The sequence below is a fragment of the Aedes aegypti genome, chromosome 2, assembly GCF_002204515.2.
Source record: "Aedes aegypti strain LVP_AGWG chromosome 2, AaegL5.0 Primary Assembly, whole genome shotgun sequence".
In the NCBI taxonomy this organism is placed as follows: Eukaryota; Metazoa; Arthropoda; class Insecta; order Diptera; family Culicidae; genus Aedes; species Aedes aegypti.
In genome coordinates this window covers 443237683-443260997 of record NC_035108.1, presented here as the reverse complement: position 1 = coordinate 443260997, position 23315 = coordinate 443237683, and the positions used below count along the sequence as shown (strand labels likewise).

Below are 23315 nucleotides of genomic sequence, written 5' to 3'. Positions count from 1 at the left end.
TAGTATTAAACCTACTTGATGTGGAAACAGTGCTCCGTACGAAAATGAGGTTGAGTCACAGTAATTGGGTCCTAAAATTTGAAATGAAATCTTGTTTTTAATTAATAACACGAAAAAGCATGTTACTGTAATTACTTTAGCAATTTTTCCCGCTCAAATAATGGCTATATCATGTTTAAACTTTAATTTAAAAATTTGGTCCATAAATGAACCTTGACACTTTTGATCATGTTTGACGTTCGCTTAGTCGACAAAAACACCATAGGGGTTTTAGTTCGACCACTGGGGTTGTTCCTATCTGACATTTCGTAAGGGACACGGAAAACAAAATACACCCAAAATTTGAGTTCAAGCCAAAGGATGCGACAAAATCTAATAAAAATGTTTTTGGGCTTAAACCAACGGAAAACATTAGAAAATTGAGTAAACATGTGTTTTTGGCCTAAACTTCAGCGTTTGGCACTAAAATTGGGACAGGGCTTTAGGACCCAATTGCGTATAAAAGAAGCCTCAATCCCAGGAACATGTGGGCCATATTGTACCGAGTTACCCTAGAATTGTTCCTTATAACTGGCAGGAAAGGGTGTTTAATGGACAGGCGTCGGTAGCTCAGGCACTCACTTTTTACACGCCTAACAATATTCAACCTATTCAACAGCTTAATAATTTTAGGTTCATATCTGTTTCGTTCGTGACTTTCACGCAATACATGAATTTTGATAAAGTTTTCCCGCTTTCCCAAAGTTTTGCAATGATTAATTTAGTGGTCAATGTGCGAAAAGATCCCTTGTGGCTTCAAATTCTCAGTCCATGTGAAAGTTGAGCAGAGGGTACGAAACATGTAAAACCGATAGAAACAGTTCAGCGTGTGTAGCTCTGATAAAGTCGCGAGAGGATCGCAACAAAACAAATCGTCACTCACTCTCGCGCGCCACATGTCAGTCACGATTTTGTCGTGTGAGCGTTCGTCACGTCACTTTACATTTTGTCAATATTATTTTGCCTCGAACGTGAACCGCGCAGCATCTGTATCACGAAAACGGTGAATATTTCCGCAGACATCAGTGTCCTTTTACTGCACCAGTCGCACAGTGTGGAAGAATAGTGTCCCCCTTTTCCGAGAGTGAACAAAGAAACTGAAAACCGAGTGCCCGGCCCCCAAAAGCAGAAGCCCCCTCTTTCCGTGCCCCAATGTTTTGCTATGTTTTACGGAGTGGCAGCGAAACTAAACCATCATCTGGCAGGCTTTTTGCGCACTAGTTGTAGCTCTTCGGTGGTGTCCTCTTCCGGCGGTGGCAGTGGCAGCTTCCTCCCGAAGTCCTGGAGAAGGTGGTCCACTACATCAGCAGCGTCATCGGAACGTAGCCTTGTCTTGCAACCACTTAGCCGAACCACATTTACAGCATCCACATCGGGCTTCATCATCTCTTCGAACTCACCGGATCAATATCAACCTCGGCAAGTGGGACAAATTTGGTGAGTTTTCCTTTTTGTCCTGTTGCCTGATGATGTGGAATGCGCACAGGTGGAATTACACCGGATTACATAAGTTGAATTTGAGTCTGGGGGACTGAAAATCGAGCACTATCTGTATGGATGGTGTTGGAAGATAGTGCATTAGGGGCATCGGGCTAATACTGTCTGCAACCTTCGAACTGGTATTCATTCATTCATCAAGGACGTGGTACGTGCCGTTTGACTCGTAAAACTGTTTATCTTCTGGCTACATCGCACAGAATAGTTTCGCTTGTTAGATGAGCGGGTGAGTGATTAATTTGGTTCCTAAACTGGTTCCCGCTGGGAAATCGTTATTTTTGATGAAAAAAAAAACAACTTGTTGGTTTATGCATTAAAGGCTAAATCTTGTGATCGATTTGTTGCTAGAATTCAGCGATAGAAGGCATTAAATTATGAGATCTATCAGTATGGGTAGAAATTGTTGTACGAAAATAAGTATATTTACAGTGTGTACAGTATACAGTGACTCTAACTCATTTTTGTATGGGGCACTGTTCTCACATAAAGTTGATATAAGGTACCGTGGGGCAAGTGGGTACTTTAAATTAAAATTAAAACAAATGAGGTCATGTATATTTTTTAGCTTGACTCCCACCAAATATAAGCAGTATGCTGAAATTTATTTTTATGAAAAATTTAAGAAAAAAGCCCAGAAAAAGTTTTTGAAAAACGTCTCCTTACTTTTCACTTACCCTAAAAGTGGGGCAAGTGAAAAGTTTATCGTTTTGAACAATAAATTCAAAAACTAACAGTTATTTTCACGATTTCTATTATCTTTAACATTTGTTAAGGCGTCCCAATGAACAATAACATAAGTAACATGTAAGCAAAGAAAATTTTATTCTTGTTACTCGAATTTTCTTCTGTTTAGTTATGTTTGTTGAAATGATTCGACAACATTATAACTGCAACATTTCCAATGTTAGTTCTTACATCATGGGACAGCAATTGCATTTCTGCTCTGTAGAATTTACATCGCTCGTTATTTGTCAAGAAAATCGGATATGACGTCGGATAACTCTTCGGGAGAAATCAAACGGAATACTTCAATAAAGTATTGAGATTTTTTTTTGTGGATACGCCTATATACCATTTTTTATATTTTGAACTAGCTTTACATAGACATTCAACGAGATTTACGTGCGTTCTCTAATATTGGAAGTTTTCAATCAACGACTTCCTTTTAATCGGCTGTCCAAAGTAAACATATTAATATCGTAATATTTGGCAACCCTTTTTAGAGAAGTTCCATGATAACAGCCTTTAACACTTTGAGTATAGTGTTTCTTGAATTATCAGCACATTCTGTCGTGCTATGATAATTGCGAACCTTGTATCCTTATATCTACCTAAGGAGAAAACACAAATTCAATCTCTAATAAGAAACTTTTCACTTGCCCCACGTAATTGGAAAATTGACGGTGTTTCAATTTAGTTGTTTTTAGTTCTATGTCGAATTAATTCTGAAACTTTTTTTTATTGCAGTTTAAAACTGTCAGAGGGGACAACTTAAAAGTGGTACAGAAAATTATTTTCCGCAACTTTTTTCCGCTGAAAATATTAAAATAAGATTGCACGCCGCCAACTTGTTACGAAGTTATATTTAACTGGTTAACAATATTTCGTTCTATTATGCAATAATGGTTGAAAAATCTCAGGAATCTCTTACCTATCGTAATGTTCTGAATGGCCTCGAAGGTTTACACATGAGTTTAAAACGTTAATTCACATATTTAGTAAATTATGCAAATTATTTTCACTTACCCCATTTACCCACTTACCCCGCGGTACCTTAAAACTGTTAAATGATCTATATGCTTCAGGATTTCCTCTATATATTTTTTCACCGATTCATTCATCGATTTTTCCAGTTGTTACTTCTAGGTGATTTACCACATATCATAAAGAAGTTCGTCCACAAAGGTTTATTCCCGGTTATTCCACAAAGGTTTATTCTTTATTCCGATATTTTTCCGAGAAATCCTACGCCGATTTTCTTATTTTTTTATAGGGATGCTATTAAAAAATCATCCACGATTACTTTCAAAAATTGCTCCAAAAATTCCTTCAAGCATCATTCAATGAAAGCTTTCATAAACTTTTCCAAGAATTCCTCAAAAAAATCGACCTGGAATTTCTCATAAAGTTCCTCAGAATTTGACCAGCATTTCATCAACATATTGTTGCTGTGGATATCTATCTATATCTATATAAATAAAAATGGAATGGTGTTTGTATGTCACGAAATGGCTTACAAACGGGTCAGCGGATTTGGATAATTCTTTCTCCATTTTGTTCGTCAAGGGTTCCGACGTGTTTGTGTGTATAAAAGTTGCAGGATATTCACCGGGAAAGTCGGAAAAACGAGAATGAACGGAACTGTCATTTTGTATGGGACGATTCGTAGTGGTTTTCAACAGCCTACTTGATGGCAAGACGAAGTTTGCCGGGACCACTAGTCTCTAATAATTTTTCAAATAATATTTCCAAACTCCATGGACTCTTCAAAACTACATTCAAGGTTCCACATCAGTTATTACTACAGCCATTTTTACAGGTATTTTTCTAATTATTCATACTTAAATTTCTCCAGGGAGTCCCTCCGAGTTTCTTCACAAAGTCTTGTAGGACATTATTCAGAGATTCGAGGGTTTTTCAGATGTATTAGCATTTTATCAAGAAAATCCCAAGAAGAATTTCATCAAGGAGTAATTTCAGATATCCTTGTAGGAATTCATCAAGGCATACTTTGATCTCACAAAAAATTTCTTTATAAATTCCACGCGGATTTTTCTCAAAATTTCCTCCAAAAAATCTGAAACAAATCCTTGACATTTCCCTGGAGATATCTCTGTAAGTATGAGTAGTAGTTTCTATAATTATCCTCAGAAAAACTCCAGATTGAGTTGTAGAAGGTATCCAAAACTAAAGTCTTGGAAGGATTTCTTAGAAAGTTATTGAAATATCACCGAACAAACTCCTGAAAAGATCGTTGGAGTAATACGTGAATGATTTTTTTTTCCACAGTAAAACAAGTAGTTTTACTTGTCGTAGTGTCAAGGGCCTCTAAAACGGGTCTGGGTCATTTGGCATAAAGCCATTTGGCATAAGGTCATTTGGCATAACGCCATTTGGCATAAAGGACATTTGGCATAATTATGAACAATGTAAAAAAAGGGTCATTTGGCATAATATCACGACATGTGTAAAGTAAGAATCAATTGGCATAATATCAAACCATATGTGAAGTAAAGGTCATATCGGACATTTGGCATAATATCAAACCATCTGAAAAGTAAGGGTTATTTGGTATAATAATTCAGAAATTCCTTTTTCTATGTGAAAAAACTGTTGTAATATTACGCAAAAGAAAAAGTCATGTTAAAAAGAAGGGCAAATTCCAAAATGACGCGTCGAATCGCTATAGCAATAACCCTCGAAAGAATACCTTATGTTTAAAAGAAGGGTAAATCTCTAGATAAATATCATGACTAAACAGGATAACAGAAGATGAACTAGGGTGTCAATCAGTGACGCAATATTTCTTAATTTGAAATCAAAAACTGAAAACAAGGTAATGACTTTGTAAAACAGAAGAAAAAAAAAATGCAGCAACATTGCTACTACAATTATCTTCTAAATAACATTTCGTGTTCCAACGAACCGGATCAACCAGTGCACACTGGTCCAGGAAGCTAATTTAGGCGGACATGAGGTTTTCGTCTCGATTTATTGATTTTAGAGCCATAGTTACTTCTGATAATATGTTCAGAATTTTCGGTTCCGGGTCATTTGGCCCAATGCCATTTGACCGAATGCCGTTCGGCCGAAATTGAAAACAAAAGTGAACTAGCATGGATTTATAATGAATTTCAAAGAACTTATTCAGCTTATTCATGAATAAGGTTACCACGGTGCTCCAATTACCGTTATTATCAAATAAAATATACCATCCAAACGGCAGTCGGCAGTTGATTCCTGATGTTGTTCTGCACCTCTGGGCCGAATTTGAAAAAAAATCCTTAGTCAGAATTTTGAGTTACGCCCTTTTGAAGTTTATATGATAGAAATCATATGAAGTATGTCACTTTAACTTGTTTAAACAAACAAATCATATTAAAATTTTGCAGTTTTATATTTTTTAACTTGTATTAAATATTGAAAAATACATTTCTCTAATATTTTTCTAGACCAACATTTGAAAAGGGCCAATGCTATATTTAGTTATTACTTATCAGCCAATACACGAAAAATGATAACTACCAATCTAACGCTTGATAGTGATTCTAGGAAACTGTCCAAAGCATTCAAATATGTATGAATAATTCTTGAACAGGACATACAAATACGCCCTTTTGAAATGTATGGAAAGAATATTGCTTGGTGAATTCCGTTCCATCCACAATCAACTGTTAGGTGCATACATAATCATTGCACCTTTGCGGATGTTCTTATTTCATTCAATATATAAAAGGGATGATTCAAATATTACGTAATGCAGAATTTACCAATTTGCGACCCTCTCCCTTCCCCACGTAACAGCTTTTGAATGGAAAATTTAAAAATTTTGTATGAACCGTAACATAACCGAAGACCCTCCCCCCCCCTATTGCGTTACGATCCGTTATATTTGAACGATCCCAAATTTACACGTACACATATTGTCTAGACTGACATTAGAAAAGGGCCAAAGTATAATTGAAATATATACAAATCAATATAGCTGAACAGTGACTGTATCAAACTTGATAGAAACACTCGAACATCACATATCTGTATCTATATTATACATCTGTATTCTATTCAATTCTATTTAATTCGTTTCTATTCTAGTCTGTTCTAACAATTCTAACTACTTCAATTTATTCCATTCTGATCCACCTTACTTGTTCTTATACATATTTTTCTACCAATGGAAACTGTATTGAATAACAACTGCGCGCAAAAGATTTGAACGGTACATTTTTGATGTTTGTACGGCTTTGTAGTGCTCCCATGTATGTTAAAAATTGCTATGCAAAGACTCTGACTCCTAATCCGTGCTTTTCATATGCTCCAAGAAAATGAAGATTTGAATGGGTATTTCACTGTAAGTTCAAATAAGGGTTTTAACTTATATGTTATTTTTTATGTATTTCAAGGACTTGAAACATTTTTTAATGAATGCTTTTCATTCGAGCTGGATCCCAGTTTTGAAAGTAATTTGAACAAGTTTGTCGAGAGCTGAGAAGAGCAGAGTCTGTCGAAATCTTCGAAATATCATATCACCAAGTTTTATGTAAAAGACTTCTGCAATGCGACTGGTCGAGAACTAGATTGACATAATGAGCAGGCGTCGGTGTCTGTGCATAGCGCTGTTTCGCAGACCTGTCAGCGCTACATAGTCGTACAAACATCGAAAGTGTACCGTTCAAATGATTTGCGCGCAGTTGATGATTAAAACATTAGCAGTTGTGAACATATGTTATAAGAACAAATAGGGTGAATCAGATTAGAACAAATTTAAGTAGAGTAGAATAAAATAGAAGAGAATAAAATAGAATCGAATAGAATACAGTTATGTGATGCTCGAGTGTTTCGATCAACTTTGATACAGTCTTTGTTCAGATATATTGATTTGCATATATTTAAATTATACTTTGGCCCATTTCTAATGTCAGTCTAGACAATATGTGTGCGTGTAAATATTATGCAGCTTGCTAAACTGAATGGAAAAAGAACAACTGCACATGATAATGTATGCATCTGTCGTTGATTATAGCTGGAACGGATTTACCATGCAATATTCTTTCCATACACTTCAAAAGGGCGTATCTGCATGTCCTACTCAAGAATTATTCATACATATTCGAATGGCTTGTACAACTTCCTAAAATCAGTATCAGGCGAAAGATTGATAGATATCATTTTTCGTGTATTTGATGATTAGTAATAACTAAACATAGCATTGGCCCTTTTGCAATGTCGGTCTAGAAATAAAATAGATAAATGTATTTTTCATTATCTGAAACCAGATGAAACAAATAAAACCACAAAATTTTATTATAATATGTTTGTTTAAACAAGTTAAAGTGACATACTTCATATGATTTCTATCATATAAACTTCAAAAGGGCGTAACTCAAAATTCTGACTAAGGATTTTTTTGAAATTCGGTTCAGAGGTGCAGAACACCATCAGGAATCATCTGCTGACTGCCGTTTGGATGGTATATTTTATTTGATAATAACGGTAATTGGAGCACCGTGGTTACACAATCATTAACATACACATAATTAACTTTTTAGTAGTATTTCAAGATGATGTTTGTAGTTAGATTTTGACAGTAACCACAAAGGTTTAAGACTTATTCGTCCTTTTGCTGGATCTGGTTGTTTTGATCCCTCGGATCGTACTAAGTAATATATGTCATAGCTCTAGCAATCACAAGTCTTGGTTTCTTTGACTTAAATATTCCCCGAGTCGTTTATTGCTATACGCAAGCAGGAGGAGAATGACACTCACCCAAGTTGAGGTAAAAAAATGTGTTTTGAATAAGACGTAAGGGAATCTGGGGTAATATGCACCCTTGAGACAAAACAACCCCACGGTGCCTTTTATGAGTATTTGTAAAAAAAATGGAAAAAAAAATCGTCAAGGGCGGATAGGAGTGACCCACAACATGTAATTTTACAAATCCAACTTCCAGAAAAATGTCTAAATTTTTTTAAAATATTTGTAGAATCCCCGAAAACTCGTTTTACTCCTGGGGTGCATATTACCCCTGATACCCTTATTATAAGCTTTAACATGAATAACTATGAGAAATACTTCACTCTTGAAAGAACAGCCTATGAACAAAAGAAGGAAAAATCTCTTATGAAAATTTAGGCAAGTTGAATGCATATAATAGTTTTATCAGTACAACTACAAAGAATTTTCGATGATTTAAAGAAGGTAAAATTCCCAATTAAAATATAAGCTGAACTATTTCAGGGTGGCCACCAAGTTTTCATTTAGAAATTCCCGCTTTTTTCCCGGTTTTCCCGGTACAATCACTAAAATTTTCCCGGTTTTTAATTTAGCTAATCGAAGATATTTTAACTCAATTTCTAATATTTCTATTTCTTCTTCATGAAAATAAAGAGTTCTATAAAGCAAAGAACACACTTAGGATGAAACATAAAAATCTGTTAAATAATCCACAGAATTCGTACTGTGAAATATGATTCCACTTTTTTTTTCTGTTGAACAACAGCGGTTTCAACATAGGTAAATTGTCAAAAATTCACTGAAAATTCGGTAAAAGTTAAAATTTTACAAAAGTCTGTTAAAAATTAACTTAAAGTTCGGTGAAAGTCCATCTTTTTACGATATACCGAAATGCAAACTGATAATCAGTGAATTCATTAGGCGGCCATGTTTACAACTGCGAAAAAAGTTTAAATTCCAAATAGCTCCCGTTGTTGAATGCTTTCATTTCAATCATCAATTTTGTTCGCGCTATTTGGGCGGAAGAACTATAAAATGCCAATAATGGAAACAAGTCATCACCGGAAATTTAAAACTTACTGAAACGTATGGTAAAATCTACGAAATTGAACAAAAAATCCACAGAAAAATTGTAAAAATAACACCCAGCTTTTCGGTGCTTTTGACAGCTGAACGTTTTCTAGCTTCACGAACGGTTACATATCACCGAACGATTCGCCGAAATTTTTTTTTGTTCTTTATTAAGGTGATTTTTAGCGCCTACGGCTAGTTCATCACCATTTGTCAGAAAAGCGCCAGAAAGGCTGCTTTTAATAAGGAGTAATTCACCGAAATTTCTGCTGTTGAGATTTCGGTGAAATCGCATAGAAATCTGTGATTTATTCTTAGTGTGAAGTTTAAGATGAAAATTAAACAAAGCCACACATGTAGAAGCATGTTATTTATTATTTCCTTGTCGTTTTTTTAAGAATGATAAATTAGATACTTTGATTGATTTTAAGAAAAAAAATGATTGAACCTTGATTCGAAACATTAAGTCAAAAAAGTTTGAGAAAAGTTCAAAAAATGTTATTCCTGGCAGTAGTGGAAAGATTTGAAAAATATTTCAAATCCTGGTTAGCGATTTTGTGAGCAAAGTGAAACATGTTTAAGACGCATAGTGTAAAGATTTTCCACAACTTCTGGTTTGTATATTTATAGCTCAAAAATGTTCGTCGTTCAACATGATTTTCCCGGTATCCATTTCAAATTCCCGGTTTTTCCCGTCTTTTCCCGGTAGAATCGAATTCCCGTATTTTTCCCGCTTTTCCCGTTTTTCCCGGTTCGATTGCCACCCTGTATTTTCAATAGTATAACTCGAATGAATAGCCTATGTACAAAAGAAAGAAAAAAATCTGATGAAATCAACAAAAAACTTGAAACCTTATTACACCTTTGGTAGTCCAGAGGCGAATTGACCGTCACCTCAGAGTCTTGACGCAATGTGAGGAGTTCACAACTTCGTCCTGAATTAACGGGTCGATTTTATCATTCTCTTAGAGCTCTTATAGAGTGACAAAAAATTACGTCCCGTCACATTATGAAAAACAACAAATTAATTAGCTTATCAGTTATCGGGTCACACTTATGAAACCTACATATCAGAGGTGGTGTAATTTGATTTTTATTTTCATGATTCAGTCAAACGGCATTCGGTCAAATGACCCGTTCGGCCAAACAGCATTCGGCCAAGTGGCCGGACACCGAATTTTCAGTACTACAAAGTGTACGCATCAAAAATTTTTTACGATGATTACAAGATTGAAGTAGGTATAGGCCAACTTCCTTATTTTAACGAATCGTGAGTTGGTATGTTCAGCAAAGTTGTAGCAAATGATCAGTGTTGCTCAATATCAGTCATAACAGCGTGTGGCTGATTTACATAAACTATTAATATCAGTTGCGAGCTATCAATATCACTTTGATTTGGCAACCAAAAGCAGTGATGCGACATCGCACTCTAGATTATAATCAATTCAGAATGAGTGATCACGTGACAATTCTCCTTCTCCCTGGGGCCCTTCCTTAGCCGAGTTGCTAGAGTCCGTGGCTACAAAGCAAAGCCATGCTGAGTCCCAACTGAGAAACAGGCTCTGTCCCAGTGATGACGTAATGCCAAGAAGAAGAAGAAGTGACATTTCCCCAAGCTATTATTGTTCTTCTGTGACCAACACATAGTTTCAATTCATCTGCAGCTTTATCGAAAATATCGTATTGATAAGTTGCCATTTTATTTGCTTAATTTAAAATTGAACTTAACCCATCATTGATATCCATAGTCTATCGCTATCAATCATCAATGCATTGGCGATGGAGTAGACAGCATGATGTTGATGTGATATAGAATGATCCGTATTGTATCGCAGTCTGCCTGTACAAATCAGCAAGTTTTTGGCGTGGATAGTGACAGCGAGCAACTCTGCAAACGATTTGCTCAAGAGCCGCGATAATTGAGAATTTTTAATTAAAAAATCGTCGCTCTCAAGTGTTTCATTGGCCTACTAAGTTCTACAAAGTTTTAATACTTATCATTTGCTACAACTTTGCCATAGTTGTATTTCTTATGGTTTTCATGTTATTTGAGTTTTTCATCTTAAAATTTAATATTTTGTGTGCCTTGTATCTCAACTATGAGCACCTGAAGAAAATGATTCTTCCCACCTGATGATTTTGCAGTCTTTCGAGTATCTCTGAGCAAAATTAAGAGAAGATGATATTGCTGTTTGCATTTGACGTGCAAATCCAGTATAACTGAGCTGCAAATGCGGTAACACAAAGTAGCCAAAGGATACTTAGCAACCATGATCCATGTCACCGCCAACATAGCAAAGAAAATCACTCTTTGACTACGCCTTCCTTATTAAAAATTTTACCGCGTTTGGTTTTCCCGCATTTGATATTTGCATTTCAAACGCACACAGCAATATTTTCTATCTCGTTCAAAATCGATTTTGCTAATGGACGAAATGAGATAAATCCATATTTATTGAATATTCACACATGCTCAAAAGTCATCACCTGAGCATATAAAATCTGAAAGAAATTCACCATTTTTCCTTTATCGGTATTTCGTCTATTAGTAAGCGAGATCATTGGAAGTCAACATAAGTCGTATAAAATAAATCTACAAAGTTTACAATCCGATTGAATTCCCTGGGCTTGGGATTATATTTTCCAGGGAGCGATGAGTTTTGATAATTGATCGCTGTTGTTAGTAGCTTGGATTAGATGTTGGGTGAATTTAAAAGCAATGGCAACCTTTTTATTACAAAATTTAGATTTTGTCTTCTGACCTAAAGATTCTGGTTAAACTACTGCATAGTACGGCTATCATTCATCAAAATTACTTTCACTTCGGGAAAATATAATTTCAAACTGGCGAGAAGATTACAAACTGAGGGTGGGTTAGGAGCACAGTCAGACCCTTGAATGTGCAATGTGGGGTAGTAATTGGGAATGCCATTGACGGTTTGTAATCTTTTACGAGGTTTTCGAAAACCAACAGGGCGCGTGCACCGGGTTGCGGATAGGAGCAAAGGGAGATCAATAGCATCTACTTAAAATAATAGAGCAAAAAGCCGTTCCATGATTAGGTAATGTTTAGCGATCTTCTATGGTGTTCTAGTACTATAAAATTCCTCACTCACTGGGAATTCTGGCCTTGATAATATCAATAGTGATAAAAACATAACTCAATAAGTACAACGTAGCTTCAATGTAGTCATAAATGAAATAAAATCAATTTTCTATACTTGACAAGGTTTTGAAGACAATCAATGAGTGAAAGAACTACCTATTAGAAAAGCCACATCAGCTAAGGCTATACATATACAAATGTTGGTCATAGGGTCATGGCGAGCATTTGGTATGTATGTCTATGACTGATTCTGATCTAATAGGGGCACTAGAAGACCACGCGGACAATTTCGAAACAAATTATTTTTATACATCGGTCTTATGATCCGAAAGGCTCAGCTATGCTGTAATGTCATTTTTTAAGCTATTCATTAGTGCTGTTTAATTGTTTATTATTCTAACAAAACTACATAATTACTCATTACTAATCACTGTTCCTATATTCTCTCTTTCTCACCTTCTTATCTGTTGCATGATTATGATCATTACTAATATAATGCATGAGCATGCACAATAAGAATAATTTCAGAACTGTAAGCAGTCAATGGATAACTGGATAGAATAGCTTCGAAAAGGATGCTCAAAACAGAATAACTCTGGTCAGGGAAGTATGAACCACATGAGTAAGTAACACATTTCATTTTAATAATATCAAATATTTTTATATAAATCAGCACCGCCAATCAGTGAACTGAATTATAATTTTATATCTGTACATAATAAAAACAGATAAAGTTTGTAAAGTTGTCACCATCGATTGAATTGCGTTCTTTATAGTAATGTTCAATCATTATCAAAAGCTCCTAAAGCGTCGCATCGTGCCATCAGCAGTTCTTAGCATCACTCTCATATTGTTATTACTTTATTGTTTATTAAATTTCTATAAAGCGATCAGCTCATTCTTTCTTACTTGTACAATTGTTTGAAATTTTAATAAATCAAACCAAACTTCAAAACTCAAATTAAATTGCTCTCAGCACATTTACATTTTGCAGCATTAATCGCGTTATTGTGTCAAGTCTTCTCCAATTTCCTATACCCTACCCCAACCCTTCCTATCATTTCCGATGGTGTTCAAGTGGTCCGCATAGACTATTACGGCCATTACCTATCCCTGCCCCCGGCTTTGGACTGACTTGCGCTCTCATTGCCCCACCAAACGCTGCAAAATGAAAATGAAAATGAAAAGTTTACAATCCGATTGAATTCGGTGGTATGATTTAACCGGAATCTTCTGAAGGATTCATACCGCACTAAAAAATCATTCCTATAGAAATTCATGTAGAGCGCAGAACCACCTGGGCACTTCCATGATTCACTTTGGCATGGGGAATTTTTTTCTCGACTGCCGAAGTGAATCAAAAGTACCAAACATAGGATCTGCCTCCCTGTGGTCTCTTTTTAGTACACGTTTTTTTTTTCAGGCAAGAGGTATCTAAAATTCTTATTTCCAAGACAATCAAACGCTACCAGACCCGATTTCCTTAAAGTATCATCTTGGAAAAAAAAAACAAAACGCCCTCTAAAGAAATGTTGTGGGTGTATCGCAGATGTCCGTTCAGAATCCCATTTTAAGGGAAAGGTTTTTTTCCCTTAAGTTCGAAAAGAATATGTTCTTCATATTTGATTTTGATTATTAAAGGCACTTTCAGATCATTTGGTTAGAATTATTGTTTTTTGTAGAAATCAAATAAACATCAATAATGTTGTTCACAAGTTTAGAACAAACTGATAATAAAATATTTGTTTATTAAAATAAAAAATACCTACTCTGAAATTTATTTTTTTTAGTCGTATAAAATCAACTATTCGTTAATCATTTATGTATTTTGAGGAATATCTAGAACCTGGAATTGTTTTTCTTTAAACCTGGAAAAACCTGGGAATCTCAGGGAATTTCATTTCTTTAAATGAGTAGACCTTTGGAACAATGGAAAAGTATTGAATCTGTGTCTAAAATTGTCTCAAATTCCATAATCGTACACCTAACAAAAATACAAGCATACAAAAATCAAAACTAATTTTTAATGTACTAGATGATTGCTCAAGCTTGTCATTGCGTTATTCAGATGTAGTAGTGTTTGAACCTTTGGTAAATTAAAAGAATACCACTATTCCAATGTTTTTTGCTAAAAAATCCAGAATGTCGAGCAATAACGTACTTTTTGAATATCACTTCCTTAACAATGATTGCTGCGAATACTAAACATGTAATCAGTTTTAGAGTAGCTACGAGTTGACATCGGCATCTTATTGTTTAGAATCTTGGTTAATATAACATTCATAACAAATCCCGAAACCAAAAATTTGGTCAATTTATCTCTTTTGGCTCTTAAATGGATGTACATCATCTGTAGTTATTGTTCCCATAAAAACATTAAGTAATTATATAAAAACAACAGGATACCATGCCCACACAGTTATGGATCACCCACTGTGACGGATCACTTTGGCGTTCAACATCGGATAACTAGATCAAAACATAAACGTTGACGTAAAACTTATTTTTCCCATGTTATACTATTTGTCTTATATCATTTGTAATGTTAAGCACAACATTCATCCGCTAAATAACGGTGTATTTGACAAATGTTTAGTTGGTACCACACAGCTATCATTATATGGTCGTTTTCTGTAAGAAGTGCCGTCAGCATTTATAAGCTCCCACAGGTGGTAAAATTCAAATGTTATAGCATAAAACATTCTCGTTCGCTTCTATTTAGTATGAAGTCACCTTTGGAAAACATTTTTCTTGATTGTTGATTCTAAATACCGAATATTAGCACTTCTAACTAGTGATCCATAATATGGATCAGGAAATGATTGTTTACCACGGTTACGGATCACTTCCAAAGAATGTAGATTTCTGCCATTTTAAGCATTGGATTCTATATTTTCAGACAATAGCACTAAGGATAAAACTAATATAACATCAAGCTTTGTAAATTTCATGTTTTAGCAGACAAAAATGGGTGGAAAACTTGGTGTGGAGCGAAAACAGTTCATTTCTCAGTTATTACAACGCAGTATCACAAAAAAAGGCATTTTACCCTTGTTTCCAGCTCTGACACTGCTATTTTTTTGCAGTAATATATGACACATTGTTAATTTTCGCTATATCATGCAATACAGATGCATTGAGTTGAAAATCTCTTGATTTTGCGCACTGATCCGTAATATGTCACAATTTGATCCATAATATGAAAATTGATATATGGTTTTTAGAGACCAATACAATTTTTAATTGTTATGCAATCCTATGTAAATATTACACACAAAACAGTTTACTAACCGAAGTTCCAATTTGAAACGATTCAATTCGTGTTTTTAAATTGCAATTTAACGTTTTCCATGTAGTTTTATTGAATTTTATAGGTTGGACTCCAAACTATTTGATCCATAACTGTGGGGTCATGGTATATTCTAGTAAAAAGTATATCAATGCTCTAAGCTCATTCAAAATGTGTGGTTTTTTATTATAAAATCAATAAACTGCAAAATAGGGTCTGTTGCCGATAGATGACGTGATTTCAATTTTGTGAATTCATTGAATTACAAAAATTCTGCGACGATATAACAGGACTTTAGTTGGAGGTTGTTTGGGAGAACATACTTGTGATACTTACAATAGTAACTTTCCACTATCGTAGAACAATATACCGTGAACGTACCATATTTGACGCGGGTCCAAACTTGACACATTTTCTAATTAATGTTATCATAAATTAATTCTAGATCAGACTAGCACACGAAAATATATTGCTTAATCTTTATTTACATGTTATTGAAGGATTCCAATCGAAAAAAGTTTATATTTGATTGATAATAGTTAATAAATAAAATTTATTTGAAAATGCATCCGACAAGTGCGTCAATTTTTTTTCATTCCTAAGTGAATGTGCTAACTATTGTTGATCAATTTTCCTGAAATTGTGCTGTTTTACAGCAATATCATCAACAAGAGTCAGTAATATTCTTTTATTTATGAATTGACATCGAAAGTTTTCTACTTTTGAGCTTTAAGACATATCCCAGCAAACCAGAGATCATATAAGGATGTGAATTTCAAATTGTATAATTATGCAGTTTGCGTTGGAATTGGATATGATGCAACATTGAATTAATTTAAATTGTTTATGGAGTCAGTAATTTGATCTGATTTAAATTTGCATCTAAAAAAATTCCAACTTCATATAACAAAATATGTAACTTCAAATTGTCATTCCCTTGCAATTTATACTTCACTTGATTTGATTATATTATAATCTTGAATGAGAGATTGAATATAAGTTAATCTGATGTAAATATAAAATCACACAGAGGAAGAGTGCACATTGCTGGATGCATATCAGAAACCAAACATGAACTGAACAAGCGGTACACATGAATAAATTGATATTGGATATTAGAACATCAATGTTTATCAGAAACGCAATGACATCACTTTACATACAATTTCAGCTTATTTTCTTCAATAATCACTTCACTATGAGGTGGATGTACTGGGTCAGCGTCTGGGGTCATAAACTGGACCGTATTCGCTCTCCTCTCCGGACTCAGGGTGCTGCTACTGCTCCATACCTACGTTTACGTGTGAAAAGCCTCAACCATGTGGAAATGAAGTTAATCGTATTGCCCCGTTGGGGCATATTACACCGAATTACCCTATATGGCTTCCAAATTTGTGCAAATAGAGGAAATCCTTGCATTTTCAACAATTTGGTGTTACCAAATAAGCGAAATCTGTTATGTGAACAAATTTTTTGGTTGGGTAATAATTATAATTATTAATATTGTTGTAGCTAATTGATGAATTTACGAAATGTATCGATGAAAACTTCTTTTGAACATGGGTGGCAGTATTGATGGGGAGACGTACATACCTGCAGATGAGCGATTTATATTTGCCAGATTTCCGTGTAATTCAACAGTGGCTGAACGGAACAGTGGTAGCCAATATGATTATCGATCTGAAGATCTTTGCGTAGAGACTTGCATCTACTCGTTTAACCTTTTTTATTTTTTGTTTGTTTGTTAAAACTAAGTCATATAAAGTGCAAAATACTATTATATACGAAATTATACAAAGCACCAAACGAACTTGTCTGAAGTTGTATTTCCCACACTGCATTTTCTGGAATGTACGTATATGGCCTCCACTTATGTTCACATAGAGGGAATCTGTGCATTTTGATCAATCTTTTATTTCCAAATAAGCGTTCACTTTACTGATTTGAATCTCAGTTATGTGAACAAATTTGTTGGCTGGGATTTTTGTATGAAAATCTTGTGCGTCAAGTTAGGCACACAATGTTCCTAATTATTTGCTATTTTGTTCAGCATGTTTTATTGTAATTGTAATTGTAATTGCTCAATCCACACCCTGGCAGACAATTATCCGCCAATCTAGACACGGGCTGGGTGAGGACCTACCAAGCCTCCCCCGTTAACATGTCCTATACCGTTTAGCACACCGGGTTCTTCCACAAGCAGGCGCCGGAATTAAAGCGGTCCCACAAGTTTCAGATACATTAAATAGATATAGTCCCTCTGCCACTAAACCGAATAGCGCCCTCCACCTCACCACCAGCACTGCCCATCCCGCAAACCAAACAAAATGTCGGAAGTGGCGTGCCGTGTAGCACATCAGATGTTCTACAGAGCACACCTCCTCCGACACCATGCTCAACGTACAGCAAAGACAGCGCTAATAAAAGCGGAATGCGCCATTCGATTCAGTACCAGAGAGACTATAAATGTAACGAAGAGGAAATGAAAAGATAGTAGAAATGGTTTGGCTGTTGGATTGCTGGAACGAGAAGAAAGAAATAAAGTTATTACGTTAAAACGTGATTTTTATAGTTGAATAAATGTATCGATAGTTTCTCATCTGTTTCTTTTCCGTATCGTAGTTCCGTCGATTCTATCCACCTCGAGTTTTGTCGACTCCGCTCGGGCAATGAGGACCGTGATGAAATGAAAAATATAAAAATATAAAAATATGAGCATTAGTGTTTATCTATTATTTAATGTGGTTCTCATTTGCTTTCAAATACCTAAGTAACATGTAAACTCTGCCTCTATTAGAAAATTCTAATAAATCATAATTTATTCTCCTCCACTTTCCCTAACACAAAGTATTCCTATTTAATAAGACAAGTGCAAAAGCACAAATAAAAGTGTGAGACCGCATCGAATCATGTTGATGCCCTCAGAGCAGTCATTCTTCGATTTGCGAAATATGAGTCCGCTGAAAACACCGACCCGACTCGACGCAATCGCGCACCTCTACCGGCACCTCCGCACATGTAAAAACTTCTGCGATAATCCTGTGGTGTGAAAGAAATGCGCAATATTATTTTGATTTCAATCCTAACTTCATGACCCGTTGGCTCTACGCGTATGATTGTTCATTATTTAGGCTAAATATACCTGTTTATACCTGTTTATACATCAGAAAAAAAAAACGAAAAACTACTACGAATATCTTGCAGCGTAAAGTTTAAGTGATCAAATATTCATCCTCTCTTCGACCCTGCACTATAATAACCTCCTAATATAACGCCGAGCTAAAGATTCTTTCTTGCGTTACACAATCTGAACAAGAAACCATTTTCAAATACTTCCCATAATTTATGCGAAGCAAAACAGATTCCACTTGCTACGTAATGTAACCCAGCATAAACAGCTGCCCAACTCTCCAGACCAACGCCCTCCAAGATCCAAGGTGCTGCTGCCTTACGTTCAAAACTTCTTTCCTTAAAGTCTGTCTATCAATTCCGAACTCTATTGCATACTACAATACCAATCAGACCCTATTCCTGACAAGACACAGAGTCACAACCCCAATGTGATAGATTTACCCACAACCTTGTCATAACCCCTCTTACGTTTCGCTATCCTCGGAAGTCACCCATATTGATGCTTGGCAAAAAATATCAGTATTCAATCCACAAATCCCAGATTACACCACATTACGCTGGTCCGTTTGGCGTCGCCGGTGGATACCTGTTCTGACATTCTTTTCTTTCAAACCCCATTTCAAGCCTGTCCCCCCACTTTATCAATAAGAATGTTGACGAATCACGATAATCTGAAGATCGTGACCAGAACGGAGGTAGGATTTATCACTAGGGACCAACCACCACCATTTTGTTCAGCATGTTTTATTGAATCGAAAATAGGAAAATAAATATTTATGATGCTTGCATTCAAAAAATCCGTCCGCAAAATAACCCAAGGCTTTATGTAATAACATGTAAAGGGTCATCCATAGATTGCGTCACGTTTTTAGGAAGAGGAGGAGGTTCAGGGAAACGCAACGATTCATACAAAATATTCGCACTTTTCATAAAATAAATGTGGCCAAGGTTGAGAGGGGTTGAAAATTGTACAATTTATCGCGGCTTATGGACGTCCCCTAATGTTTCAAGGAAGCTTCAATAAATGCGTCAGGAGGTGAGGTGTAGGTTCAATGGTTTGTTTCGTATAATTTATACAATAGGGGGTGTCCATGAGATACGTGTCACAAAAACATACCATTTTCTACAAAAGGGCGGATGGGCGGGGTATCCGCCCTACTTCACACTTTTTATATGGAGCCTACAAAAAACTTGTATGATTCGTCACATCTTGCAGAACACCTTCTTTCCCCTAATAACATGACGTAATTAATGTATGACCCATATATGGTTCTCGATCTATTTCGAGGCCCATACTGCCGTTGGTTCTACGCATATTTGTCCCGCGATCCATTAGGCCCGGATTTGGGGGGGTGCCAAGGGGGCAAATGCCCCGGGCCCCCCGATGAAAGGGGCCCCCCAAGGAATGAAAATTACAAATATAGAACATTTTGAAATACCTTACGCAATTTTCCCATTAGACAATTGTAAATATAATTCTAACGTAAAGTCAGCTTTCCAATATTTGAGTTATTATTTTTTCTTTGTCTAATCTCACGGTATGGTTTGGTCAATTATTATCCTTCAATATATTACAAAATATCATGAATATTCAACCATAGAGTTAATCTGGCTCCTATCAGAACTTTAGAATTTAAACATATTTGCCATTCTATCATAAACTTGAAGCGCAAGGAAAATTCTTTTGTGACGCGGTAGTCATTATTTTAAATACTCTCCTATTTTGTATTCCGTAGTTGATGAAGTTTTCTTTGAAATCAGTAAAGACTTGAAGTAAAATTTGAATATGATTGATATAATATAGGGTAAGTGTTCCCTTAGTTGTGGGTGTTCCTATAGTTGCGGTGGTGCCGTTTTCACTGATTTTATTACATTAGCCACTGAACCGACACTGCCAATCGACGTATTGGCTTGTTGATTCATGGAATAGTTGAAAAGAGTGTTAAAATTGCTTCAAAACTTATAAAATATCACTAAAATTGCTAATTCTTTTCTCACTTGTATCAATAGATGCGGTAAAGTGTTCCTATAGTGGAGGATCCCATAAGAAAACAACGGATACCGCAGCTATAGGAACACAAATTAGAGTTCGATCTCTGCCGTCGTCAGACAAAGTCGAAGGCAAAAGTGCGCTCTGCACTGCGGTATTGCTTTGTCATCAGCAAGCGCTGTTTAGGAATCTCTTTTGTTTCTCGATTTTTAACTTCTTCGCCGTTCGCCGGTAGTGCTTTCGGTGCTGTGTAAATTCCATCTATACATCATCATGGGTGATGTGATGATTGTGAACACTGTTCAATTTCGCTTCCCGATGGGAAGCCCACGACCGTCTTGGATCGAAATCGCCAATTTTGTCAAGCAATTGGATACGGATGTGGCACTGATGGAGACAACATACAGAACAGCGCGTGATCGATCGTTGTTCATCAAGTTTACAACCCAGGAAGCTATGATGAACTCTCTCGAAAGGAACGCGGGACCACGATCATTTGTATATACCAGTGGAACAACAGTAGAGGTGCGTATGACGATCGCAGGTGACGATATACGTTACGTGCGGGTATTCGATTTACCCCCGGAACTACCAGACGATGAACTATTATCAGTCCTTGGAGAATTCGGCAAAATAGAACGTGTGGTACGAGAAAAATTTCCTCCGAATTTGGGCCTCGACCATATGTTCACTGGAGTGAGTGCGAGGAGTATATATGGATGTAAGGAAAGATATCCCACCTTCAGTCGATGTGGTGGGCCGGAAAGCCAAAATGTTCTACGACGGTCTGAAAGACACTTGTTTTTTGTGTCAAACTGTGGGACATCGAAGGGACTCCTGCCCTCAGCGGAAAACTCGGGAAAGGAAACAGGAACAGATGAAGCAGGACAAGTCAGCGATAAATTCATATGCTGCGGTAGTTTCCGGAAAGCAAGTGATACCTGCGGAGCAAGTGATGCCGACGGACGAAATCATCGAAGTTCTCGATGAGGAATTTATCGACCAGCCCTCGGAAACAGACGACACGGAACAAAATGAGGCAACTATGTGCGTAACTGAACCCGCCTCGGAGGAGGAAACGCAACAGCAGGAGAGCATGGAAAAAATGAGAGCGGCTGCAATTGCCATCAAGGAAGCGTTCGAAAACGAAACTGCAAATATACGGCGAGCTAAATTTGCGAACTCCAGTTCCAGTTCCGATTCACAGCCTAGGAAGAAGAGCTCTCGTAGATCTTATCATTGAATTTCTTTGAAATAGTTTAGAATAACAAATTTTGTTAACATGATCCTCGGCTCCGTGAAGTTTTCAATTAAACAATTGAGCCTCTCAAATAAACGACATAGAACACAAATTAAAAATATACCGCCACTAAAGGAACAGTGTACCAATAGTGGAGGTATTATTTTTCACTGATATGCCATGGATTACTGCGATGAAATCATTTTTCTTTTTAAGTCAATGGTCATTACTTTCCGTTACAACATTAACATGTACATTAATTGCGCTTCTTGAATTTAGACGGTTGAACGAAGTTCAATCGTGCTTAGTACCTCCACTATTGGCACATCTACCCTACAGTAAGAATAAAGTACATGAAGACCGATTTTCATACAAAAATGATCAAGTTTAGGGAACTGTATAACAGTCTCTAACGGGCCAATTGACCTGAAAATTGAACTATATCACATGAATAACTTGAAATTTGATTTAGTTACTGGAAATTTATCAAGAGAAGAAAGAAGTTAGTTAAAGCAGTAAGTTGTAGTAGTTCAAGAAATTGGAAGCTGTTTTTTCAGGATTTAAAAACTACTATTCTGAGAAAAGTGACAAAACTTTCAAATTGGAATATTTTTGAAATGTGAACATTTATCATAAGGCATATTTTCTATTTTCAAAATATCTAAGTATCAAAGTTTTGACATTTTTGTCAAAATGGGCGGAGTATAAAAACTTAAACACTTTTGCTTAGAATTTGATGATATATTTCCAACATGCAGTTCAAATTTCAGGTCAATTGGCGTCGTGTACTTTATTGTTGCTAGTACTGTAAGTACTTCCTTTTTTTATTTTCAGAGGTTGCGGCAACCAGAGAAAAACTGGAAACTTGTACTAAATAGAATCAAAAGGAGCTTTGGAGAAAACGGCTTTGAAGACTTTTAGCAATTTTTCACTCCATACAAATTATATATAAGCCAAAAAACGAGCCAAGCTCTCACGAATTATTATATCTATCCCTTTGTACGCGAAAATTACCTCAAAACATTATTGGAAAGCTTCAAAACAGTCAAATTTTTCAATGTAATTCACAAACGAGCTCACAAACGAAAATATCACGTATACTGCTTTGAATTTGGGCTCTCGTTCAAAACTCAAATTCAATATTTTAGTTTGTGGAATCCTAAAACGTGCTGAATTTTGTATAAAGAGGCCCCCTGTATAAGAGCTGACCTGGGCCCCCTGAAGCCCAAATCCGGCACTGGGTCCATAAGGGTGACATAGAACATGAACACACTTTTATCGTGCAATTTAAACCACATTATATCTGAAATAAAAGTCTAATCGATCCTGAAAATGTCGTTTTTGTTACGTTGTCTAATAGATTATATTCTTCTCCTTGGCATTACGTCCTCATTGTGACCTGAGCCTGCTTCTCAGCTTTTTTTATGAGCACTTCCATTTTCGCAATCGTATATCATGTGGCAATGATACTCTATGCCCAGGGACGTTAAGGAAAATT

At 36.0% G+C, this 23315-nt stretch overlaps 1 protein-coding gene across 3 annotated transcripts in view; it reads left to right on the top strand.

The window, feature by feature from the left end:
- Window positions 1-950: 950 nt before the first annotated feature.
- The window catches only part of LOC5572074 (spermatogenesis-associated protein 20), a 36674-nt gene continuing 14309 nt past the window's right edge, over window positions 951-23315 (top strand). Inside the window, exon 1 of one of the 3 annotated variants that reach the window (XM_021847899.1) lies at window positions 951-1476. In XM_021847899.1, coding sequence (XP_021703591.1) covers window positions 1202-1476 — 275 coding nt within the window. In that variant the 5' untranslated portion in view covers window positions 951-1201. The other 2 variants (XM_001653792.3, XM_021847900.1) reach the window with 2 other exon arrangements.